The sequence below is a fragment of the Eumetopias jubatus genome, unplaced genomic scaffold, assembly GCF_037043125.1.
Source record: "Eumetopias jubatus isolate StellerSeaLion01/CBP00866 unplaced genomic scaffold, mEumJub1_p1.0 scaffold_3, whole genome shotgun sequence".
NCBI lineage: Eukaryota > Metazoa > Chordata > Mammalia > Carnivora > Otariidae > Eumetopias > Eumetopias jubatus.
The window spans coordinates 125,350,998-125,374,330 of NW_028274809.1; the positions used below are offsets into that span (position 1 = coordinate 125,350,998).

At 36.4% G+C, this 23,333-nt stretch overlaps 1 protein-coding gene across 7 annotated transcripts in view; it reads right to left on the reverse strand.

Annotated features, from left to right (window-relative positions):
• LOC114209918 (NEDD4-binding protein 2-like 2) overlaps positions 1-23,333 on the reverse strand; it is an 82,904-nt gene that overhangs the window by 40,692 nt on the left and 18,879 nt on the right. For 6 of the 7 annotated variants that reach the window (XR_003609452.2, XM_088021794.1, XM_088021792.1 and 3 more), the window contains one exon: positions 21,940-22,086. The exons of the other annotated variant lie outside the window; for it this stretch is intronic. Coding sequence is in view for 5 of the 6 variants with exons in the window: in XM_088021794.1 (XP_087877920.1) it covers positions 21,940-22,086 (147 nt within the window). In the remaining variant the exon portion in view is untranslated. The remainder of the gene's footprint in view (positions 1-21,939; positions 22,087-23,333) is intronic. 7 annotated transcript variants of the gene reach the window in all.

The following is a 23,333-nucleotide window of genomic DNA, read 5'->3' on the forward strand; positions in this document are numbered from 1 at the left end:
TTAACTCTGTGGGGCTGGTTGAAAGAGAGCCAGCAGAGTGTGTGTGTGTGTGTGTGTGTGTGTGTGTACGTACTATGTGGGGCTGGTTGAAAGAGAGCCAGCAGAGTGTGTGTGTGTGTGTGTGTGTGTGTGTGTGTGTGTGTGTGTGTGTGTGTGTGTGTACGTACTATGTGGGGCTGGTTGAAAGAGAGCCAGCAGAGTGTGTGTGTGTGTGTGTGTGTGTGTGTGTACGTACTATGTGGGGCTGGTTGAAAGAGAGCCAGCAGAGTGTGTGTGTGTGTGTGTGTGTGTGTTTAACAGACATAAAAAGGGCCTGAAGGATGCACACCAAACTGTTAACTCTGTTTAGGAAGTAGAATGTGAAGGGGATTACGAATAAAAAGGACTGTTACCTTTGCTTCACCTCCTTCTGTGTGAATTTTTTTAGGTCACGCTTGAATTATCTATATGTATAATTTATCCCGGTTTGTGTTTCCCAAGACAGTTCAAGCACAACAGATCATTTCCACACTATGTCCTTGAGATGACTGTCCTCACTGTGTACATGCCAGTCACACTTGGAGTTCTCTCTTCTTGCCACAAGATATGCTCACATGGAGCAGCTCCCACTTAAAGCTGCATAGGATGCTAACCAGTGCTTTTTCACAGTTAAGTAGCATGACTTTAAATCATGCTTCAGAATACACTGGTAGATTTTTTTACTTTCCTGCTTACCGTTGTTCTCTTTTTGGCTCATGACATATTATGTAAGTGGATCCTACCACATACAGTATCAGTGGACTTATGACCCAAACTATATAATCTTTGTAATGGGCCAGCTACATTCCTAGATCTTACCAGTGACCTTATTTTTCCCTTTATGTTCCAAAGGAAAAACTGTCTAAAAAGTTCAATCTTAGGTCATCTAAGTCTATGGCAATAGAGGTCAGACAATGCCATTCTTCTATAGATCTCTGGCTATTTAAGAGTTAGTTTGCAACACATTTTCTGGCTCTCTTCCAGGCAGCAGACAGCTTGACTTCTTGGATTCAGTTTTTACTTCTCCATTTCACACATCCTGTTGTACACATAGAATTGTGACTTTGTGACATGTAGAACTTTAAATCGTCTAAAAGTAACAAAAGCCCTACCTATGTATAGTACCTTCATGTTTAAATTGGTACACGACCTTGATCTTCCTTAGGCTTTTCTCATCAGCCATTATCCCCACAATCATTCAACAGAATAGTTGAATCATGCTTTATGCTGCTTTTAATATATAAATTAAGAAGGAAATCAACTTTCATTTAAGTGCCTTAAAAATCTTCATGATCTTTTCTGGATAGCCAACTTGGCAAATGCCAGGGACTCAGACTTAACGATGAATATTAAAACACTACAAGCTAATATTACTCAGCATAAATACTTATTGAAATTTTTGGTACAGGCAAGAAATGACTGAGGGGCGCCTGGTGGTTCAGTCATTAAGCGTCTGCCTTCGGCTCAGGTCATGGTCCCAGGGTCCTGGGATCTAGCCCCACATCGGGCTCTCTGCTCAGCGGGAAGCCTGCTTCTCCCTCTCCCACTCCCCCTGCCTGTGTTCCCGCTCTCACTGTCTCTCTCTGTCAAATAAATTAATAAATAAATCTTTAGGAAAAAAAAAGAAAGAAAGAAATGACCGAAAGCCAGGAATCCTGGATGCTAGTCCCAGTACCTCCAGTGAAATTAAGTGGCAAGTTATTTCACTTCTTTGGACCTCAATTTCTTCATCTACAAAATGTGAGTTTTTAGCTAGATTACTTTTACCTAAAAATCCCTTTTAGCCGTAATATCCCGTTTTTTTAACATGTTAAAATGCTCTGCCAAACAGAAAACAGCAATGTTTAGTATTTTTTGCAGAATCTAGAGTATACCATAAATAGCACCTCATTAATATTAGCAGTTTTTATAAGAAAACAAAAAGGTATTATCTTTTTTTTTTTAAAGATTTATTTATTTTAGGGAGAGAAAGCATGAGCAGGAGGGGCAGAGGGAGAGGGAATCTCAAGCAGACTGCGCTGAGCATGGAGCCTGACACCGGGCTCAACGTCACAACCGAGATCACAACCTGAGCCAAAACCAAGAGTTGGATGCTCAACCGACAGTGCCACCCAGGTGCCCCAAAAGGTTATTATCTTTATATGCAATATTTGATTCATGAACTGGGACAGTAATTTGTAAAAGGTCACAAAATTATAACATAATGAGAACAATGATTCTGATCTTTTTTTTTTTTATTTTGATCTCTTGACTGTAGTATTCTATTCACTCTACTATCTTTGTTGCTCTTTTGTTATATTTAGAAAGCAGTATGTTTTAACCCTTTTCACCCCCAATCAGCCAACCTGCTCTCTAATGTACTCAAAACTACCCTGTTCAATTCCTTACTGCTTGAAGTCTCCACAGCATTCTCTTTCCCCTTCAACTCCTTTAATGGAATAATTACCAATGATAATTTCTTACCTGTTTCCCACGGACATGCCTTAGAATTCTGGGTGCATTATTTGTCTTTCTACATAATTTCTATTAATTTTCTAATAAATTTAAACCACATGCAGAAAGATCTGTCACTATCATCTCTACATTCACGAGTATCCGCTTGGAGCTTGTACCCTTTATACAGACCCCAAACATTCTAAGTAGCATCATAGTTGAAAAGGACACCAGAGATGTTTTGTACTATTTGCTTCAATGGTTTGGGACCTTCCTCTTTCAGTGGCCTTTCTCATATTCCCTTCTAGGACTTACCAAGCTCTTGGTCCTTGAAATCAATTTATCAAATTAGCTTTCCAAGTTTTCCAAACATTTGCCTTGAACACTCCTTCTGCATCACTCCCAGCTTCCCTGAGCAAAATATCCCTGCTTACCTGAGGTCTCCAAGATGTAAGCTCTCTCACCCACCTGTCTGACAAGAACCTCAACCAAGTCCATTTGCTCTCACCTCCCTACACAAGTTTTCAGACTTGTCCTAAAACTAGCAAACACAGAGACACTGTTAACTCAACATGTGCAAGTGAGAGGCACACACACTCTGTTCCGTAGATCCAGGAGAGAGGGAAGGAGGCCAATTCTAACTTCCAATCAATTCCCGCCAATAGCAGAGATAAGGAGGTATTCACCTAACTTCAGGCACTCTCATCTCATAGTCTCTCTAGGACACGACCTATCCCAGAAAAGAATTAGAAGAAAACTGGAGACTATACAATTTTCTTATGCATATAAAAACTGCCATGGATACCCAAGAGTCCATGACTCTCAGACCTTAAAGGGCTACAATAATGTGGCCAACACGATTTGTTAAAATACTTAAATTCTTCTGTACCATTTAGTATATAATTATCCCGGGCCCCTTCCAATTTGCAGCCCAGCCCCTTCTCTAGGACCCCGACTGACCCACTAACAAGTTAATGAATGGCACCACAAAGGGCCCATATAGGTTTCCTCTCTAGCACAGTAACCAGCCTCAATCATGACCAGTTGGTGCCCATGCAATCAATCCCCAAAAATCTTGCCTCCTGGACATTGCTATTGGCTCTGTTCAGGGACAGACCCGCTAGGACAAGCCTGTGTTTCACCTGCCTTTCCCACCCATTCCTGGGGAAACTCAAGTGGGTCTTGACCAGGAACAGACCCGGCACTAGCAATCAGCTAGCCAGATCCTGTTCTTTCATGTCCCTCTGCTAGAGCTGGCCTGGAAGATAGTGGGAGATGAGATACCAGTGGCAATACCACTGGCACCCCAGCAGGCCCTTTCGGCAAAAGGCTCCTACTACTCACCAGAGTAGTGATCCCCCCAGAGTTGCCTTCATGTGATTACTTACAGGAACTGCAGCTTCCCCAGGATTTTGACTGAGACAGCCAGAAAGGGAGCAGATGTGCAAGCTGGCCAACAGGCTGACCACACCATTAAATAATTTGAACATTACCTCTGTAAAAACACATATGCAATCAAGCTACCTCTGGGTTTTGACCACCCTTTTGACATACCTGAGACTCACCCCTGGTGAGGAAGACAAAGATACTCGTTGACTGTGCCAAGGGGTGGGTCAGTTAGCTGAAATGCCATCAGATTCCAAATTCCGACTGCATACTCAAGAGCCATCTTGCAATGACCCCCTCACTCAGAGTGTATTTCCATCAATAAGAACTCTCAAATCTATCAGCTACCTTAAGAATATGGGTTCTGACCTAGCACCTCTCACTATTCCTACCCAAGACTTGACCGGTCAGCCCAAGTCAGGGTGGGTAGGGTTAGGTAAGGCTGTGGTGAGGAGTCCATACAAATGGAAGTGGACTTGTGCTCATCACAGACAAACAAGGCCTTTTTTAAATAACTAAAAAAAAGAAGTTTGATTAAATAACATACTTGGTGATCCCACATCTCTGTCAGATGGTTATATTCACTTCCAGGGTGCAGCTCAGGTCCTTCAGAAAACAGAGAGTGAAACATTACATGGGTTCAGGAGGATCCCATCTTCCTCTGTTAAATGCTGGTGCTTTTAGTAGGGGAACAAGAACAAAAACAGAAAAACAAGGAACACTGGGTCTACTTACAGAAAGGCTCATCATTCCACTCATCTTTAATTTTAGTCAATTCAGAGAGACCACCTTGTTCCAAAGTTTTCAGGTTTTTATAACCTATATATCAGACAGCTAAAATAACCCAGGTGATTTTCTGTCACATAAGCTGGAAAACCAGGAAACAATAAAGGTCATTCTACCGTGGTCCACCCAAATCCTTTGTAACCCTCTGGTCACCACTGAAACTAAAACAAATAATCAAATTTTACTAACCGAGATATGGTTAAACATAAGCTATGCTGGACCAAGTTCAGGGCTACCTGGAGTGGCTCCCCAACCCAGAATGCTGAGGAAATGGAAGAGACCACACACTATCAGAATGTCCGCTTGGACTTATGAGTGGCATAAAGCCCCACCACAAGTTGTATGCCTGTCAAACCACTGCTTTGAGAGGGTGCCTCAGGCTACTCCACACATTCAACAAACATGACAAAATGTCTGGTGGCTTTCCAACTACTGGTAAGATGTCCACAGATATTTCTTCTTTCTATTACTACTCTGTCAAGTATAATCCATTCCAAACAGTGCTATTCAAAAGTATTATCCACACAGATGACAGTCCATAAGCAGTTTGCTACTAGTCCACAACTACAGAAATTGAGAGTTAAGTTTTTAAAAACTTCTATAGTAATCTGGATTTTTATATCTGTTGAATTTAACAAAATATTTATATTTAAATTTTTTTCTAGTAATTCACTTTACAGAAGTATCAGCCTGTGATTATAAATTTTTAAAAACTAAGCTTTCACCACAGTTTGAAAGGTGCTTATCTAAAACAAATGGAAGTATGTCATATTTCTGCTGAAATCTCTTTAGTGACACCCATTATCTGGATGACAAAGTCTTAGTTCATTAACACTGTCAGGTTCTCCTTGATCTAACCCTTTGATCAGACTACCTCTCTGGAGCAAAACTTCCCAATAGTGTGCTTGGCAACGCTTCAAACGGTGAAAGGTAAGACCATGAACGTGGCTGTGCCAGATGGAATTTCCAAGCCCTAGGACCAGTAGCTTTGGAAAGAGTAACCTGGTCCATTTACGCCAGCAAATCCTACAAATTTTGTTTTCTGGTATGTGTCATAATGAGGAAAAGACTGAGAACTGATGCCTGAAATTATCTCCCACTACATTATAAGCCCAATTTCACGCTCCAACAATGAAAAACCTGTTTTCCAACCCATCCCCAAATTTGTATTGCTAACCCAGAGCTCTCACCTGAACACACTACATATTCTCCATCTCCATTTAGATGCATTCCTTAGGTGACATCTCAAACTTAACATGTCCAGAAGTGAACATCTGTTTTCCTTTCCAAATGTGCTCCTCCTACATTATTTCCCAGTAAACTTTTTCTCTCTCATGTCTATTATTTGATCTATTCAGCAAATCCTGCCAACCTAGCTTCAACAACTCTTACCAACACCTTTACGCCCCTGGTTGAAGTCACAGTCATCTCTTACTTGGATTATGACAAGAGCCCTGCTTCCACTCTTACTTAAAACTGATTCTCAAGACAGCAGCCAGAACTGACTTGTGTAACTTGAAACATAAGTTCTGAATATAACTCAGAACTCTTGAATAGTTTCCCATCTCAAGAGGAGTAAAGGCCTATGTTCCTTCAATAATTCACAAGGCCCACATTATTTGGTTGCTTCTTCCTCTTGGACTCTCTTCTACTATTTTGCTCTATGATGATCACCTGGCTCCAGGCAAATGGATCTCCTGCTAGTTCTTAACCACACCAAGCACAGTCCCACCTCATTTGGGCCCTCACTTGCAGGATCCACTGTCTGGAATGCTCTTCCCTCACTGCTGTCTTTGCTAATTCACTCTCTTCAAGTCTCTGCTCAAATATGACCTCTTCAGTGAGGCCTTTACTGATGACTCCAGGTAAAGTGTCACCCATTTTCCTAAGCCCCACCTTGCCTGTCCCATTTATGCTGCTTCCAATGTTTCCCATAGCACTTATCACCTGACCTATTAGATGCTTATTTATTGGTGTAGGGTCTGCTTCCCTACACTGACTCTAGGAGGGCAGAGGATTTGTCTATTTTGTTCACTGCTGTATCTCTATCACCTAGAACAATGCCTGGCACACAGTAGGCACTCATGAGATACTGTTGAATATATGCGTAAATAAATGCATTACTGTTTCCTGCCTCTACGCCCTTCATCACTCAGTTGGTATTGCCTATAGTCCCTTTTCCCATACTTTTTCCCTTGCTAAAATCTCACATTTAGACTAGGCTTAGGCATCAAACTCTTCCAGGTAGACTTCCCTACGCTTAGTCTTCTGCATTTCATTCACTGACTACCACGTCATTAATGGAAGAGTGGAAAAGCAGAAAACATTTTACTGCCTCTTCTCACTACTGGCTCGTATTTCCCAAACACATTTCTCCAATCAGATTCCACTCCCAGTAGCTACCGCTTCCACCTATTTCCCTACTGCACTGAGTACTCCTTCTACATACTGGCATAGATTGTCCCAAGAATCATGATACGCCTGATGTACTTATTAGGAAAAACATAAAGCATTCTGATATGCACTAGGCAAGACAATTCAAGGAAGACTTGTTTTCCTAGTCCAATTTTTTAACTTGAAATTAGTCCATTTCCCACCAAGAAACGATATAGCTAACATAAATAAAGCATGCCTCCAGCATTTCAACACCATTCATGACATCCTTGCATGCAGCCAACCTTACTTACTAAGTTCTTTTTCAGTTTCTGGTTCCTGACTCTTTTTGTCTTCCAGTTTACCACACCTTTGTTTCATATTTGTTGACTGAACTTATGTTTCCTCAGCATAATCTTAGTGTTTTCTCAGACTTACAGTTAGAAGACCCATTATGGCTCTTTATCCTGCTGTGGGCTCCCCTAAGCTTCAGTTCTGGAGACCTACTATTGGCTCTGCACCCTCGGCAAATCTAACCTAGCTCCTATAAAGGGAGAATTCATATAACCAAACACACACGTCTTGAACATGCCACATCATTTCCATACCACAGCAATTTATTGACATCTTACTTGGGAAGTCTCAAGATTAATTTTTTTTTTTTTTTAAAAAGATCTTATTTGACAGAGAAAGAGAGAGAGCACGCAAGCAGGGAGAGTGGCAGGCAGAGGGAGAGGGAGGAGCAGGCTCCCTGCTGAACAGAGAGCCCAAAAGGGGGCTCTATCCCAGGACCCTGGAATCATAACCTGAGCCAAAGGCAGACGCTTAACCGACTGAGCCACCCAGGCACCCCTATTTAACTAATTAAAAACTGCTTTTTCTTCTGATTTCCCTTCTCCATTGAATGCTACTTATTCTGCCTACAGATAACCTCATTTTTCTATAAGCAAATTGTTTCTGAATATAGTAACTTCTTCTACTTCACTGTAAGAGTACATAATAATCTAAGTCAAGAAGAATGGTATGTCATAAAAAATTTAGAGTGCTATCATTTAAAAAAAACAAAATGAGGGGCACCTGGGTGGCTCAGTCAGTTAAGCATCCGACTCTTGATTTCAGCTCAGGTCATGATCTTGGGGTTACGAGACAAACCCTGTGTCAGGCTCTGTGCTCAGCAAGGAGTCTCCTTGAGAGTCTTTCCCTATCCCCCACCCCCACTTGCACACACACGCTCTCTCAAATAAATCTTTAAAAATAAATAAATAAAAATGAGATACTACTAATTATAACTTAAAATATTACAAACTGCCTCTTACCTTTCAACACATACCTTCTTCCCCTTTGCCTAACCAATCTCATGACAACTCATCACTTCTGTAACTGTATTACAAAAATTGAAAACCAACACACAAACTGATGTTCCTATTTTGAGTAACTCATTTCATAGAAGCCCAGGCTGAAATTAACTGTTTCATACAACTACAGGTAAGCTGATATCACACCAAGACACGAACATTAAAGGGCATGTATGAGAAACAAGAGGAAAATTGTCTCCATGAAGACTAAGAGAGGAGGGTAAAGTCTCACTACTTTCATTATGCTTGGCATTAAAACAAAACAGGGGCGCCTAGGTGGTTCAGCTGTTAAGCGTCTGCCTTTGGCTCAGGTCATGATACCCGGGTCCTGGGATCGAGCCCCACATGGGGCTCCCTGCTCGGCGGGAAGCCTGCTTCTCCCTCTCCCACTCCCCCTGCTTGTGTTCCCTCTCCCGCTGTGTCTCTGTCAAATAAATAAATAAAATCTAAAAAAAAAAAAAATCCTTCTTTCTTCTCTTAGAGAAATGTGTTTGTGTGGTGTTGCCTATACACTGCTCTGTGAAACTAATCATACCAAATTTGTCAGTAAAAATGGGAATATCAAATTGACTGGATCATACCAACAGTCCATACAACACAGATGAACTAATAGTGCTGATATGCATGCTAGAAGGGCACATGCATCATTATAAATTGTTTTGAGCTGTTCTACAGCTTAACTCAAGGGCCTACGTTGATGAGGAAGGAAAATGAAGATTTTTTACAAATTTAATAACCAAAAAAATCAAACTTTATCCTTCTCGATATATCCCAGCATTTCTAACTAGTTAAAAATCAGTTGGTTTGTTTCCTTCTCTGCCTATTCCTAGTATATATCAAAAGAGGTAAAATCATTAAAAAGCAAAACAAAATCACAGAATTTCAGGGCTAACGCAAGAGCTATTTCAACTCAAACTCTTAACACACTCATCTCATTTAATCCATCCAATAACCCTATGTTATAGAATGAGAAAGTATTATCCTTACTTAATTATGAGGACAAGTTTCAGAAAGTTGCTTGCTCAAGCTGTAGTCAGAACTGCTACTGTTATCTTCTAATTATGTAATTTCGAATTCTGTGTTTTACTCTAAGTGGAGGTTTCTGTCCTTCACAACAATCCCTAAGGTGCCTTGAAGGACAGTCTGAAACACAGAACTCAATTATACTGTGAACACCTCCAGTGTCAGGCAATCTTCTGAATGAAACACATGCCATTTTTAGAAAGCTTTGAATTAAAAATTAAGAACCACTGATCCAGTCAAATATCCTTATTTTACACATGAAGGAGCTGCAGAAGAGAGAAGGAAATATCTCACAAATGTCTCTCAAATAGCTAGTGTAATAGCTGTGTATTAGTTTGGTAAGGCTGTGACAAAGTACCATAACTGGGTGGGTGGCTTAATCAACAGAAATTTATTTTCTCAGAATTCGGGAGGTTTCAAGTCTAAGATTGAAATGTCAGCAGGGTTGGTTTTTTCTAAGGCCTCTCTCCTTGGCTGATAGATGGCTGTCTTCTTCCAATGTCTTCATATGGTCTTCCTTTTGTGTGTCTGTGTCCTAATACCATCTTTTTATAAGGATACCAGATATTAAATTAAGAGCCCATCCATATGACCTTATTTTATCTGAACTATCTCTTTAAAAGCTCTATCTTCCAAAACAGTTACATTCTGAAGTACTAGGGGCCAGGACTTCAGCACATAAATTTTGAGGGAACATAATTCAGTCTGTAACACTGTAACACTCTACTTTCTGGTCCCTATAATTCATGTCCTTCTCATAAGCAAAACACATTCACTGCATTCCAACAGTTCCTAAAGTCTTAACTCATTCCAGCATCAACTCTTAAGTCCCATACCTCATCTAAATATCATTTAAATCAGGTATTGGGTGGACTTGAGTTAGGATTCATCCTGAGGCAAAATTCCTCTTCAACTGTGAACTGTGAATCTAGGTAAGTTATCTGCTTTCAAAATACAATGGTGGGACAGGCAGAGGATAGACATTCTCATTCCAAAAGGGAAAAATCAGATATAAGAAAGGGGTAATGTGTCACACACAATTCAAAAACTAACAAGGCAAACTGCATTAGATTTTAAGGCTAAAGAATAATCCCTCTTTGGCTCCACGCTGTCCTCTGGGTGGAGGCCCTGCCTTCCAGGCCCACAGGTGTGGTATAGCCCCACCCCCTCAGACTGGGGGCTCTGATCCCATGGTGGCGGGGGGCAGCCCTGCCAGCTTCTGAACCTTCTTCAGGGCCATCCTGTTCCTTGACATTATCTCCAGAACACATACTTTCTAACTTTTCACAAGCATAGGCTGAGAATTTTCCACATCTTCAAGTTTGGTTCCTTTTTGCTTAGCAATTCCTTCCTCAATTTCTCTCTCCTCTTGCGTTTTACTATAAGCAAGGAGAAATGAAGCTGTGGATCTTCACACTTTGCTTAGAACTCTCAGCTAAATATTCAAGTTCATTACACAAGTTCTATTTTCTACAAAACACAGGAATACAATTTAGCCAGTTCTTTGCCACATTCTAACAAGATCGCCTTTTGTTCATTCTCCAGTAACATTTACATCTCAGGCTTCACCAAAGCATCTTTCTCATTTCTACCAAGACTCTTGTCTGTGATCATATGTATCTCTCTCCAAGACAACAGAAACCATCTTTCCTTTCACAGCCCTTACCAGAATTACCTTCAATGTCCACTTATCTACTCACAATCTCCTGAGGCAAGCCTGGCTTTTTCTAACATGCACCTCAAAATTCTTCAAACCTCTACCATACCCAGTCCCAAAGTCACTTCAGTACTTCTAGATATTTATTAGAGCAGCATCCCACTTCCCAGTACCAAAATCTATGTTAGTTTGCCAAATCTACAAGTACCACAGATTGGGTGGCTTAAACTACAGAAATTAATTTCCTCACAATTCTGGGGGTTAGAGGTCCAGGATCAAGGTTTCAGCAGGATTGATTTCTTCAAAGGTCTCTCTCCTTGGCTTTTAGATAGCAGTCTTTCTCCTGGGTCTTCACAATGTCTCCCATTTATGTGTGTCTATCCTTATCACTTCTTATAAGGACACCAGTCATATTTGATTTGGGCCCAACCACATGATCTCATTTTATCTTAATTACCTTTAAAGGTCCTGTATCCCAAAATAGTCATATTCTAGGTACTGGACTTCAACACATGAACTTTGAGGCAACACAACTCAGCCCATGACAGGCTGAGAATACTCATATTCACTTTTTGTATAAAATACTGAATATTACTCTTTCCTAGCCACTGTGCTAGCTGATGACCATGAATGAAATGGTGAGCTTAACATACAATGTCTGACTCAAAATGTGACTTAAAAATGAGGGGAAACAATCACATAATCATACAAATTAACAAATAAAAAGTACATGAGAACTTATACCATGTATTTTGGACCTCGCCAAGCCTACTATGTCCAAAAAGGCTTCTTTGAAGAGCTCAAATCTGAAGGATGAGTATGGAAGGGGTGTGTACACATAGAACTTTCCAGGAAAGGAAACTGAACAGCAGAGTCAAGGAACTGAGAGGTAGTCAGTGGGGCTGGAATACAGAAAGTAAGAACAGTAATAAAACATAAGGTTGGAAAGGAAGGTAGGGGTCACATCAACCAGGGTCTTAATTATCATTGTATGGTTTCTGGTCTTTAGCCTAACAGTAATGGGAAGCACCTGAGAAGTTTTACACATGATTATATTTTCATTTTATAAAGATCACTCTGGAAGGAGAGTGCTGGTAATGTTCTATTTCTTGAGCAGAGTTCTGGCTACATGGATATGATCACTTTCTGAAAATCTGAGCTATACACTTAAAATTTAAGTACTTTTCCATATGTCCATTATACTTCACTCTGGTTAGACTGTGCAAAGGATTAAAACAAAACAAGAACTGATGTGGGGACTCAAGTCTCAGAGATAATTCAAACTAGAGAGATGGCAATCAAAAATGGATGGATTCAAGAGATATGTGAGTGGCAAAATCCACAGGCCCTGGTTGGTGGATTGAGTATGAAGGGGGAAAGGAGGTATCAAAGAAGACTCCCAAATTTCTGGCTTGCAGAAATGGATGGTAGATCCATTCACTATGTAAGGAAATCCTAGAAATCCAGAGATGGGAGAGAAAGTCGCTGTTCAATTTTCCAGGCTTAAAAGTAAAAATATTAGGTAGGCAGGTAAGTAAAAAGGTTGAAGCTCAAACACCAAGTCTAAGTAGAAAATACATTTGGGGACCAATACTATTAAAAGCAGTGGGGTACCAAATCCTTCAGCCAATATTTAATGAGCTCCTACCATATTACAGGCACTGGTTTAGATTCTGTGGATACAGCTCAAACAAAAAAACAAGTTCTCATGGGACGTATATTCTTGTTCAGGCAGACCCCCGACAAATCAGTATCAAATAAACAACTTCAACTACTAATAAGTACTATGATGAAAACAAAATGAGACAACGTATTGAGTGACAGGGATAGGTCTATTTTACTTAAGATTGAAATAATCAGGGAAGCCCTCTTTGCAAAGGTGAATTTGAGGTGAGACCTGAATGTTCAAACAGCACTAGGCAGAGAAGGACAACATTCTAGGAAAAGAGCTAGTGCTTAAAGCAAAATCAAGCTTAGCACGTTTGAAGAACAAACAAAAAGACCAGTAGAGATGGAATGTAGTAAGGGAAGAGGGAAGAGTTGTGCAAGTCAGGGTCAGGGAAGAAGTAGAGTTTAAGTGGGGAGTGATGTAATTTACATTAAAAAAAATTTTTTTAATTATAGATTACTTGCTCTGTGAATAAAATTATAGTGTGACAAAGAAAAGTAGGGAGACTACCACAACCAAGTGAGAAATGATGTAATCTCATGGGGAAAGCTAAAATTAAGAACAGAAGATGGTCTAGAACTAAAACTTAAGTAATTTTAGAAAGCAAAGACCAAGAGGAAGAGAAGGCAGCAAATGAGACCAAGAAGTACTCACAGAGATATGAACAAAAACCTTATCAAGGAAAAATATTTTAAGGAAAAAAGTGATCAAGAGTCAAATGCTTACTGGGTAGTCATATGAGGACTGAAAAAAGCTCATCAATACAGAGGAACATTTGGAGACCTTAAGATCTATTTAGAATGATAGAGTCAGAAGCTAAAATGGAGTGGGTAGATAGTATCACAAACAGTTGAGGGGAAAATGACAAAAGTCACAATTCTTTAGTTTGGCTATAAAGGAGTAGTGTCAAGAAAAGGGGGCTTTAATGGGAGTGCCTGGGTGGCTCAGTCGTTAAGCATCTGCCTTCAGCTCCCGTCATGATCCCAGGGTCCTGGGATAGAGCACCTGCATGGGGCTCCCTGATCAACTGGGAGTCTGCTTCTCCCTCTCCCTCTCCACACTCCCCCCATCATGCCTGTTCCTCAAATAAATAAATAAAATCTTAAAAAAAAAAAAGAAAGAAAGAAAGAGAGAAGGAGGCTTGATCGTGTCTGAATGTGGACAGACTAAGGAAAGAAAGACTAAGAAAGCAAGACTGAAGTTACAGAGAGAAGGAATAACTGACGACATAAAAAGAGTCCGAGAAAGCAGTAAGAGATGCAATCCAGAACACAGGTGAAGGTGTTTAGATTGGAGGAGGGCTACCCTCTCTACTGAAATAGAAGAGAGAATGGATACAAACGGAAGTGGAACTCAGATTGCCTGACTCTTAAAACAATGTGTTCTTTCCACTAAAATTATGTCATGAATATGCTGAAAAGTAGAACTGAAGAGAAGTTAAATTGTGGTTACTTAGCCTAAAGAAAGCAAATAGTAACTCAATATATATTATTTTTCAAACCAAAAATAATTATATGAAGATGTCTATCAGTACCAGGTATTCTTTATGCTGAATAAAGACAGATGTGTTCAAAATGAAAAGAGATCAAGCACTTGATCTCTCTCTCTGAACTGATCACAGTTCTTTGGAAGAAGGGCTCTGAAAAATGACTTTAGGATAAATACCCAAAGTATTTTTCTCAGATTTTTTGAGAATTCTGCAAAACTTTAAAGCAAAAAGCAAGAGAATAATTTTTAAATGACCCTAAAAGAAATGGATAATCAAAAGCCTGAAGGTTGCTTTCGTTGTCTGTATTCTAGGATTGAATTTCTTGATCCTAAATCATGAATCTAAAGACTACTGGTTCAAAATCTGAAATAAAAGGCTCTGATGTGTTAGATACAACAAGTTAAATGGATGAGCATTCCCCTCTGCTGGTCTGCACATTCTCACCTCTAGCAATTATCAAACCCAAGTACCTCACACTCCATCTCCATGTCTCCTAAATTACAAATTACCCAATAAAGTTGCTCTACTTAAATCAATTGTGTCCTTAATATCAAAGGGTTGTTGACTGTTTTAGGGAGAAGACTATGTCTACCGTTCAACATTTTATTGACTCTTTTTAAAGGACAAAGATCCAAAGGCCTAGTTGTGACCAAGGGTGACAAGGAAGACCCTGTTTTATGGCACTTAGGATACAAGATAATCTTTTTGAATAACTTGGGCTCTACTGGTTTTTGAAAAGCAAAGGGAAGAAATAGGGAGGGAGAAATACCACTTTTGACCACTATCCTTCTAGCCTTAACAATTTCTTCCCTATCATTCCCCAGAATATATATATATTTTAAAGATTTTATTTATTTGACAGAGAGAGACACAGCGAAAGAAGGAACACAAGCAGGGGGAGTGGGAGAGGGAGAAGCAGGCCTCCCGCGGAGCAGGGAGCCCAATGCGGGGCTTGATCCCAGGACCCTGAGATCATGACCTGAGCCGAAGGCAGATGCCCAACGACTGAGCCACCCAGGCACCCCTTTTCCCAGAATATTTCTAAAAATAGGTTTTTTTCTCATTAATTTTAAATTAATTCAAAATGTCTAGCCCAGGCCAAGCCTCCTAACACATTTCCTGTACATACTTGAATTTACTTATATTTGAATTAAAATGTTTTAACCACATCTTTGCCAGTGTTACATTGTACTATATTCCAACAACCTCAATTTGAGCTATTTCTTTTCTATTCTGATTTCACATTTAGAAACAGTTAAAAAAAAAAAAAAAAGAATCACAATCTACTCTAGGGATTAAGAAAAACCAAACAAGATCCAGTCCTTCTATTTTTTAGGTTAACTAAAACAAAATAAGGCAAATACTCAATAATTCTTCATTCTGTACTTAAAGGTTTTCCTTGTAGAATCTTACTCAATATTTTATATAGTAAACTTAAGTAACTGACTATTTTATTGTTCTTTAATTTTGGAAAATTAAACAACACAGAAGAAAAAGATGCTATTATAAAAGAAATGCTTAATCCTTCAGAAATTCAGAAAACTGATGTATCAAATTTCCATAACATCTACTACTATAGCACACTTAAGGAATATGTGAACATTGAAAGAAAAATAAAGACCACTTACATAACAGTGCTGATCTATTCTGGGAAATATTGCCTCAAAATCAGCAAAACAAACAGCTTATGTAATTTAACAATCCATTTATTGAATACTACACATTTCAAAAGCTAATTAAAATAAAAAATTAAATTTTTGAACATTAAAGCATAGTAGCATATGTAAAAATTCAATTGAAAAGATGTTGCTGAAATATGATTACCAATTGTATCAATATATATTTTGTCGAAAACATTAAATACTAAATGGTATCTCTACTTTCAGTCTTGACTTTTTAAAAATAGGACTCTAAATAAATGGCGACTTACAGGTTTCTTCATTCAATTTCGTTGATAAATTAACATACCTTCAACCCTACAAATTCAAAGGTACAATTAAGACTGATGAATCACTGACCTCTACCCCAGAAACCAATAATATATTATATGTTAATTAAATTTAAATTAAAAAAAAAGAAAAACAAAACAAAACAAAGGTACCATTAAAGTTGCCCTCAACTCTTCACTGGCATTTCTTTCCTACCTTAAAAAAAAAAAAAAAGATTACATTGGTAGTAATTTTTAAAAGATGACTATGTCTAAAAGATAAAATGGGCTATAGTAAGGACTATGTCTGACCTAGAGTTGGATCCCAGTTACATCTCTCTCCAGAGAAATTATGTTGGAGAACTTTGCTTAACCTCTGTTAAGTTTTTGTTTCTTCTTTATAAAACCCTTGTAGGACTGTTATGAAAACTTGGAGCCGTTGACAATCACAATTACAAGAGAGCTTGGCACTGACAGGCATTAAATAAATGGCAGCTACTTAAATGAACATTATTATATTAAGGCTGTTGCTATTAAATTCTTATTGCTCATTGTAGCAGCATTGCACAGTATGAAGCACTTGTAGAGACTGAACTCAAAACAAGTTATCAGCTTTCCTTCAAAATCACTCCGTTCTTTAATAAGGATGGACTGGAGAATCATGATGTAACAGTGAATTCTACAATACTGAATTCCCAACTACTACTTACCAACAAGTCTATCATCATGACACTTAAGTATTATAAAATAAATTTTTCTTGAATTCATACATCCAAGTACTATGCCATGTTTATGGGATTCTTAACTAATGAGTAACACATTGTTAGACTTTTATAAATCTTTCCAAGCATTTTCATATCTAAGTTCTAACTAAACGGCAGGGTCAGGAAACCAACTGCAAAGCTGCTTGTCTATAAATATAACATGGTTAATTATATAAGGTTCCTAAGGAACAATGAGTTCACTGAAACAGGAGGGAAATAGTTACCTCCATTTTTGTCAGCCACTTACCATCCCACCATCGTCATTAAAAACATTATGCAGTTACACAAGGATGGCTGAGCAGAAAATGGACAGAAGAAAAAAAATGTGTACAGGAAAAGATTATGAAAGAAACAAGAAACATGATTTATAATACTATTATGAAAAAATAATAAAGGCAGAGAAAGAACCCACAATCCCTTCCCAAAATCAAATTTCATTTCTTTATACTAAAAAAACTTAAGAGTTCAGGATTATAATTGAAGAGACACTACGGAGTTGTACAACTGTAATTAACAGTTGTAGGTGAACTAACCCCAAGGGTAAAACCTTGATTTTATATGTCCTAACCAGGAATGCAGTTAAAACTGCAAGACAAGAAAATAATCCAAATAAAGTGTGTTTCAATGGACTCTACTGAATTTGAACACAATTTTAACCATGAATGAACAGATTATTCTTTTTTTCCCTTAGTTACTAATAAGTTTAAAGGCAAAAAAGCCCTAGGTCATCTTAAAAATCTCTCAGTCTTCCCACTAATTTACAAAAAATTCAATTAAAAATACATTTTTTACAACTGGAAGACACTCCCAGATGAAGTCTTCAGTTACTCACCAAAGTAGGGATAATGCTTGTTAATGTGATTGTGTCTTGTTCTAAGATGAGGAGACAAATTGTAACTGCGTCCATGCTAAATAAAAGAATCTATTTTATTCATACTTAAATTTAAGACAGCTTATTGAAGTTAATGGATCCTATATTGGGAAGTGTATTATAATATGTGATTACCACAATTATCACACCTGGAACGCAACAGGGCTATCATTCAGAGAACAAAATTTGTTAGGAAAAAGGAGAAAGAAGAGATTATTTCTAAACTAAATTACTAAAATAAACTTCTATTAAATGCACCCAAAGTCAAAATTTTCCCACAGACACAGCCTTAGCTTGAAGCTCTCTCTTCAAAAAGTTATTTGTGCTATTCTTTCCCCTTGTTCCTGTGCACAATTTGACAGCGACAATGTGTTAAGAATTTCCAGAGAAGATATATTAAAAATTAAGCTCACAAATGTATATTCTATTATAAAACTTATGCCTTCTAGTGTAAATGTAAATAAAGATATTGAATGTAAATGATAACCAATCTATTACAAGTTTTCTGAACCTAGCTGTAAACATTATAATTATAAATTTTCAAGGTTTGCAATTTACAAACCATGCAAAAAGTGAGAATTTTTTAGACTTAAGATACTTAGCAATTTGAATCAACTGAATTAATTTAAATGTTGTTTTAAATATGTAAAAAGGAATCAGAAAGATGCAAGAGAAAATCACTACTCCTCTTTCAGAACTTATGTCATTGAACAAACTAAACAGTACCTTTTACCATCCTAAGGACATTTTAAGAAGAAATCTGATATACATATAAGGAGACCGATTATTTTAATAATACCTTAATCTTAAAATAAAAATTGGTATGCCAATCTTAATTAGTAAAGAGAAAGAAAACCATCAAAAGGGAGCTATTCATTACTTTTTTAATACAATCCCTCCTTCCTCTGTAAATTCACAAGAATTACATCTAACAATTTTAATAGAAAAAAACTTTATTTATAAATTGTAACCTATAAAACTTAACTCTGAAACCATTAACTCAATCTTCTTTTTCTGCTACCACCAAATATTTATTCTGAATGGTCATTGTAACAAAACTAAACCATGCTTTGTTATGATTCTAGACTAAGGTGTTAATTCTATTTAATGAGTTGCAAATGTTAATAACAATCACACACACACACACACACACACACACACACACACACACACACACACACACACACACACACACACCTTAGGCCCTAATAACAAATTCTCAGTTACTGCATTCATGTTAGAATACTACACAAAATTTCAATAAAGACTAGCAAACCTATACAATCAAGGCACTAATATATAAACAACCACATTTCTTCAACATTTTCCAAAGAGAACACCACCAATTTTCTTTATAAATACTTATAAAACCAGGCTCAGAAAATCAGATATTTCTGCAATAACAAAAACTCGAATGTGGTCAAAATAAAGATTTCATATCCTTTAAAATCATGAACTCTTTCAAAACTTACCTATGCATAAGAACTAGAAAATTCCACAGTCTATATTAGACAAGAAATAACCAAACTTCAAATACTTAAATCCACCCTACTGCTCCAACAAAATACAACCCAATCTTTTATAACAATCTTACTTTAAAACAGACATAAAATACTAAAAAGTTAACATTTTTTGAAAAGATGAATACTGAAAATAAAGATTATCTATTTAAAAAGCAGTACCATAAGTTCAACTTAATTACCACATTAAGTATTTTTGCTAGCAGGATTATGACATATAGAAAACTATAAATTTGTTTATCAAAAAGGAAGTGGTTTTTATACCAAGCCTATGAAAAAACAACTTAGGTTAAGCTGCATTCTACTTAACTAAATGTATTTTATCTTAGTTAAATATGATGACTAACGCCCCACGTTTATTGTTTGGGATGGAGAGACCATCTTAGGATGGGGCACAGGAACTGGGGGCTATTCCATTAAGAATATAACTGGGGGCATAAAAAAACAAGAATATCTGAATACAAGAAAAATCTTGATGAAATATCTTTAATCAGTAAGTTTTTTGATTTTTAAAGATTTTTATAGACTTAAAACCAAAGCAATGACTTGTAACAGTGATTTTGGTATCTTTCATTGCATATTCATAGTTCATTGTTATTGTTCAAAAAATAAAAACAAAATTAACCAGAATGCTAATGGGGGAACCATATTAATTTAATATGCTTAGAGGAACTATTAATCTTCTGTCTTTAAAAAAACCTTCAAACCTTTTCAGAATGTTAATTTCCCTGCCTCAGTATGGATTTATACTAAAAAAAAATCAGCAATGATTAATGATCTCTGCATGATTATTTAAGTACTCAGCAGTATTGAAAGATGAAGTTGATCCATAATAAAATCTGGAAATTTATTTCAGACTTACTAACATGAACATATTTCTTTATAATTTGTATCTTTCAAAGGCAATTCTCTACTTCCTTAAAATAAATTTGGCTAATTAAGCATCTATTAATCAAAAAACTATAGATTCATAGCACTATTACTCCTAACAGTTTTATAAAGACAGAGGGAAAGGAACACACAGTATACATCTGACAGTTGTTTCATCTGTCCCCAAATTAAATCCTCTATACTATTTTCAAAATGTGCTAATGTACATAATAAAATACTGGAAAAACACAAGCCTAAATACCAAGAAGTATTACTCTGAAACAAAAGAATACATGAAAATAGTGAAGAAAATGTGTGTATGTATAAATATGTATACATTTACACACAAAACATGAGTTAGCATATTTGCTGTATCATAGTTAAGATGAATACATACAAACACACGTTAAACAAAATAAAGCAAAGTAATACCAATTCAAACGTAAACAGCAGTGAATAGTACAAATAAATAGAAATCATATTCTTATCTCACTAAAAGCAATGTAATACAGACCTTGCTGAGAGTACTGTATTTAGTTTTGAGACTTGCGCTTAGTATTACTTAAAAAGTAATATATAGATGTGGGAGAACATTTAAAGTAAGGTTGAAAAGAACAGCAAAAGGTTTAAACAATGTATGATGAAAAATTACTAGATTTAGGATGGGCTGGGTTAGGAGGAAGTAAATAGGCCATGAAATATTACCATGTAAAACATCTGAAGGATCATAACATTTTTTTAAATAGGATATAACTAGCTAGGGTTTCTTCCTTAAAAAGAGCAAATCAAAGATGAGGATGAATTACAAAATCTCAGAAATGAATTCCATCTCAGTTTTTAAATTTTAAGTGACAAAACACAATCTAATAAAGAAAACTATCCAATGAGACATATAGTTGGTCTACAAAAAAACTGAAACCAGGAGAAATAAAATATCCTACAAGGCAAATCTTACAATTAATGCTAAGGACCTGTCCAAAATATTTTTTATATTAGAATTATACAGTGTTAAATAGAGAAAAGTGATATATTACCAGAATAACCTGAAAAGCTTTTTCTAAGTATACAGTGATTTCCCTATTTACCCATTCCAGAACCAGAGATTGTGGAAGGATAGGGGGATGGTTTGAGAAGGGTGATGAATATGGATGTATTATATATCATGAAAATGTATATTATGGAGAAAACAACCCAGGTGGTTGATACACCTACTGCTGTATAGCATTTGATGGAGAATTTAAGTGATATGCTAATTATAGCTTAGAAATATTTTTGTCATATAGATGAATTTGCAGAAACATAATTTTACCTGTATAATAGAAAAATCAACAGAGGTGCCTATATCAAGTATTTCTTATATATTTAAGGTAGTTAAGAAAAAATACTAGTATTTTATGAAAAGTTAGATTTAGGTATGAGCTATAAAACTACTCAATATTATCTACAAAACAGATACAATTAGTTTAAAATTCAGTTGTAGAAAAACTATTCTAGTCCTACCCACTCTACTAAGGTGTTTTCATAATTCAAAGGATTAACAACAAAAAATTATAAAAACATTTAAAAAACAATTTTATATAATTTTTATTTACACTTTAGGATTTAAACAACTTGCTGGGAACATCCTTTGTGAGGCAACATAGTCTTTTTTTTTTTTCATTTTAAACTATTTAAACTTCAAGATAGGCTCACTAATTTTTTTCAAGGGCAAGCCAACAAATGTGTTAGCTGAAAATAGCCAGTTTAATGATTATTTGTAACAGAGACTTGATTATGTGAGCCTAGAGAGCCTCCCCACCTCTGTCTCCCCTGTGAAGGAGGAGGTCTTTGTGTGCTTTTGTGTGACGGTTCCACTGAATTCATTACAATAGAGATGGACATTTCGTATTCGTAACGATCCAACATCTGAGCAATCTTCTTTCGAGATACACCATGTGTATTCCTCCTACCAAAAAAGAAAAGGATTTTATTTCTTTAGAATGTATAAGCTTAGAGATTAAACTGTTTTAGAGTAACAGAGTACAGATTCTAAATTATATTTTACAAATAAATACTAAAAGATACATCTCATTCACCCACATTTTAGACAAAAAAAAATTTATACTGGCTCTCAAAAATTTTAACAATATTTTAAAAAGGTTTAAAGATACCATAAATCACAGCAAAATGTTAACTGATAAAATCTTCCTCACATAAAATTACCAATTCATTGAACCATGGAGTTAATCTTCCCCCCTCTTTTAATAACAAAATCAAAGATTATGAGACAGTGTTTTGGGAATTATAGAGGAAATGAGTGGACTTTTAGGACTATAAAAATCAATATAAAATATCACTTTTCAAAGTTATTTTAGGACACTTCCTTTTGCATTTTTAAAATTTATTATCAATACCAAATTATTATTAGAGATGTAACAACTTGGACATATTTCACAATGTTGAGTGACAGAAACTAGACACAATGAACACATACTGTACTTTATTTACATAAAGTTTGAAAAAAATTAAACTATGGTGTTAGGCAAAATATGTTTTAGAAAAAAACACACATAAAAAAAAAGAAAGAAAAAAGACACATTCAAGAGAAGGAAGTAATTACCAGGGAATTCTTACTGGGAAAAGGAATTCAAATAACTTCTGAGGTGTTGATAACGTTCTTATAACATGGGTAATGGTTAAATGAATATTTGCCTTTACAAGAAATTTGTTAAGCTGTGTATTTATATTTTATGTAATTTTCTGTGAGTTTAATTATGACAACAAAAAGTGGTTTAAAAATTATTCTTGACCCTCAAAAAACATTTTACAATTTATTTTACCCTTGTAGTTTTCTATAACTTGACTTGGACATGGCAAAACACATAGGAACATATTTTACATTTAATGTTATAGTTCTAGATTTACTAATGCTAATTAATTTTTCCCAGAAAAGAGACACAAAGGAAATGTTTACTTTTTAAAACTATTGATGTTTATGTTCAAGATGAGAAGAAAAAAGCAAAAAGGACTAGAAGACAAAAAAAGAAAAAAGAGGAGGGATCTGAAGTTGAAACTGGCAAGATATGACTAAATCCACAAGATGTCAAAATTGGTAATTCCATCAATTTACCAAAAAAAAAAAAAAAATCTGTCAAACTATTCTACATATCAGTCAAACTGATTTTATTTTGTAAAGTCAATTATATAAAGAAT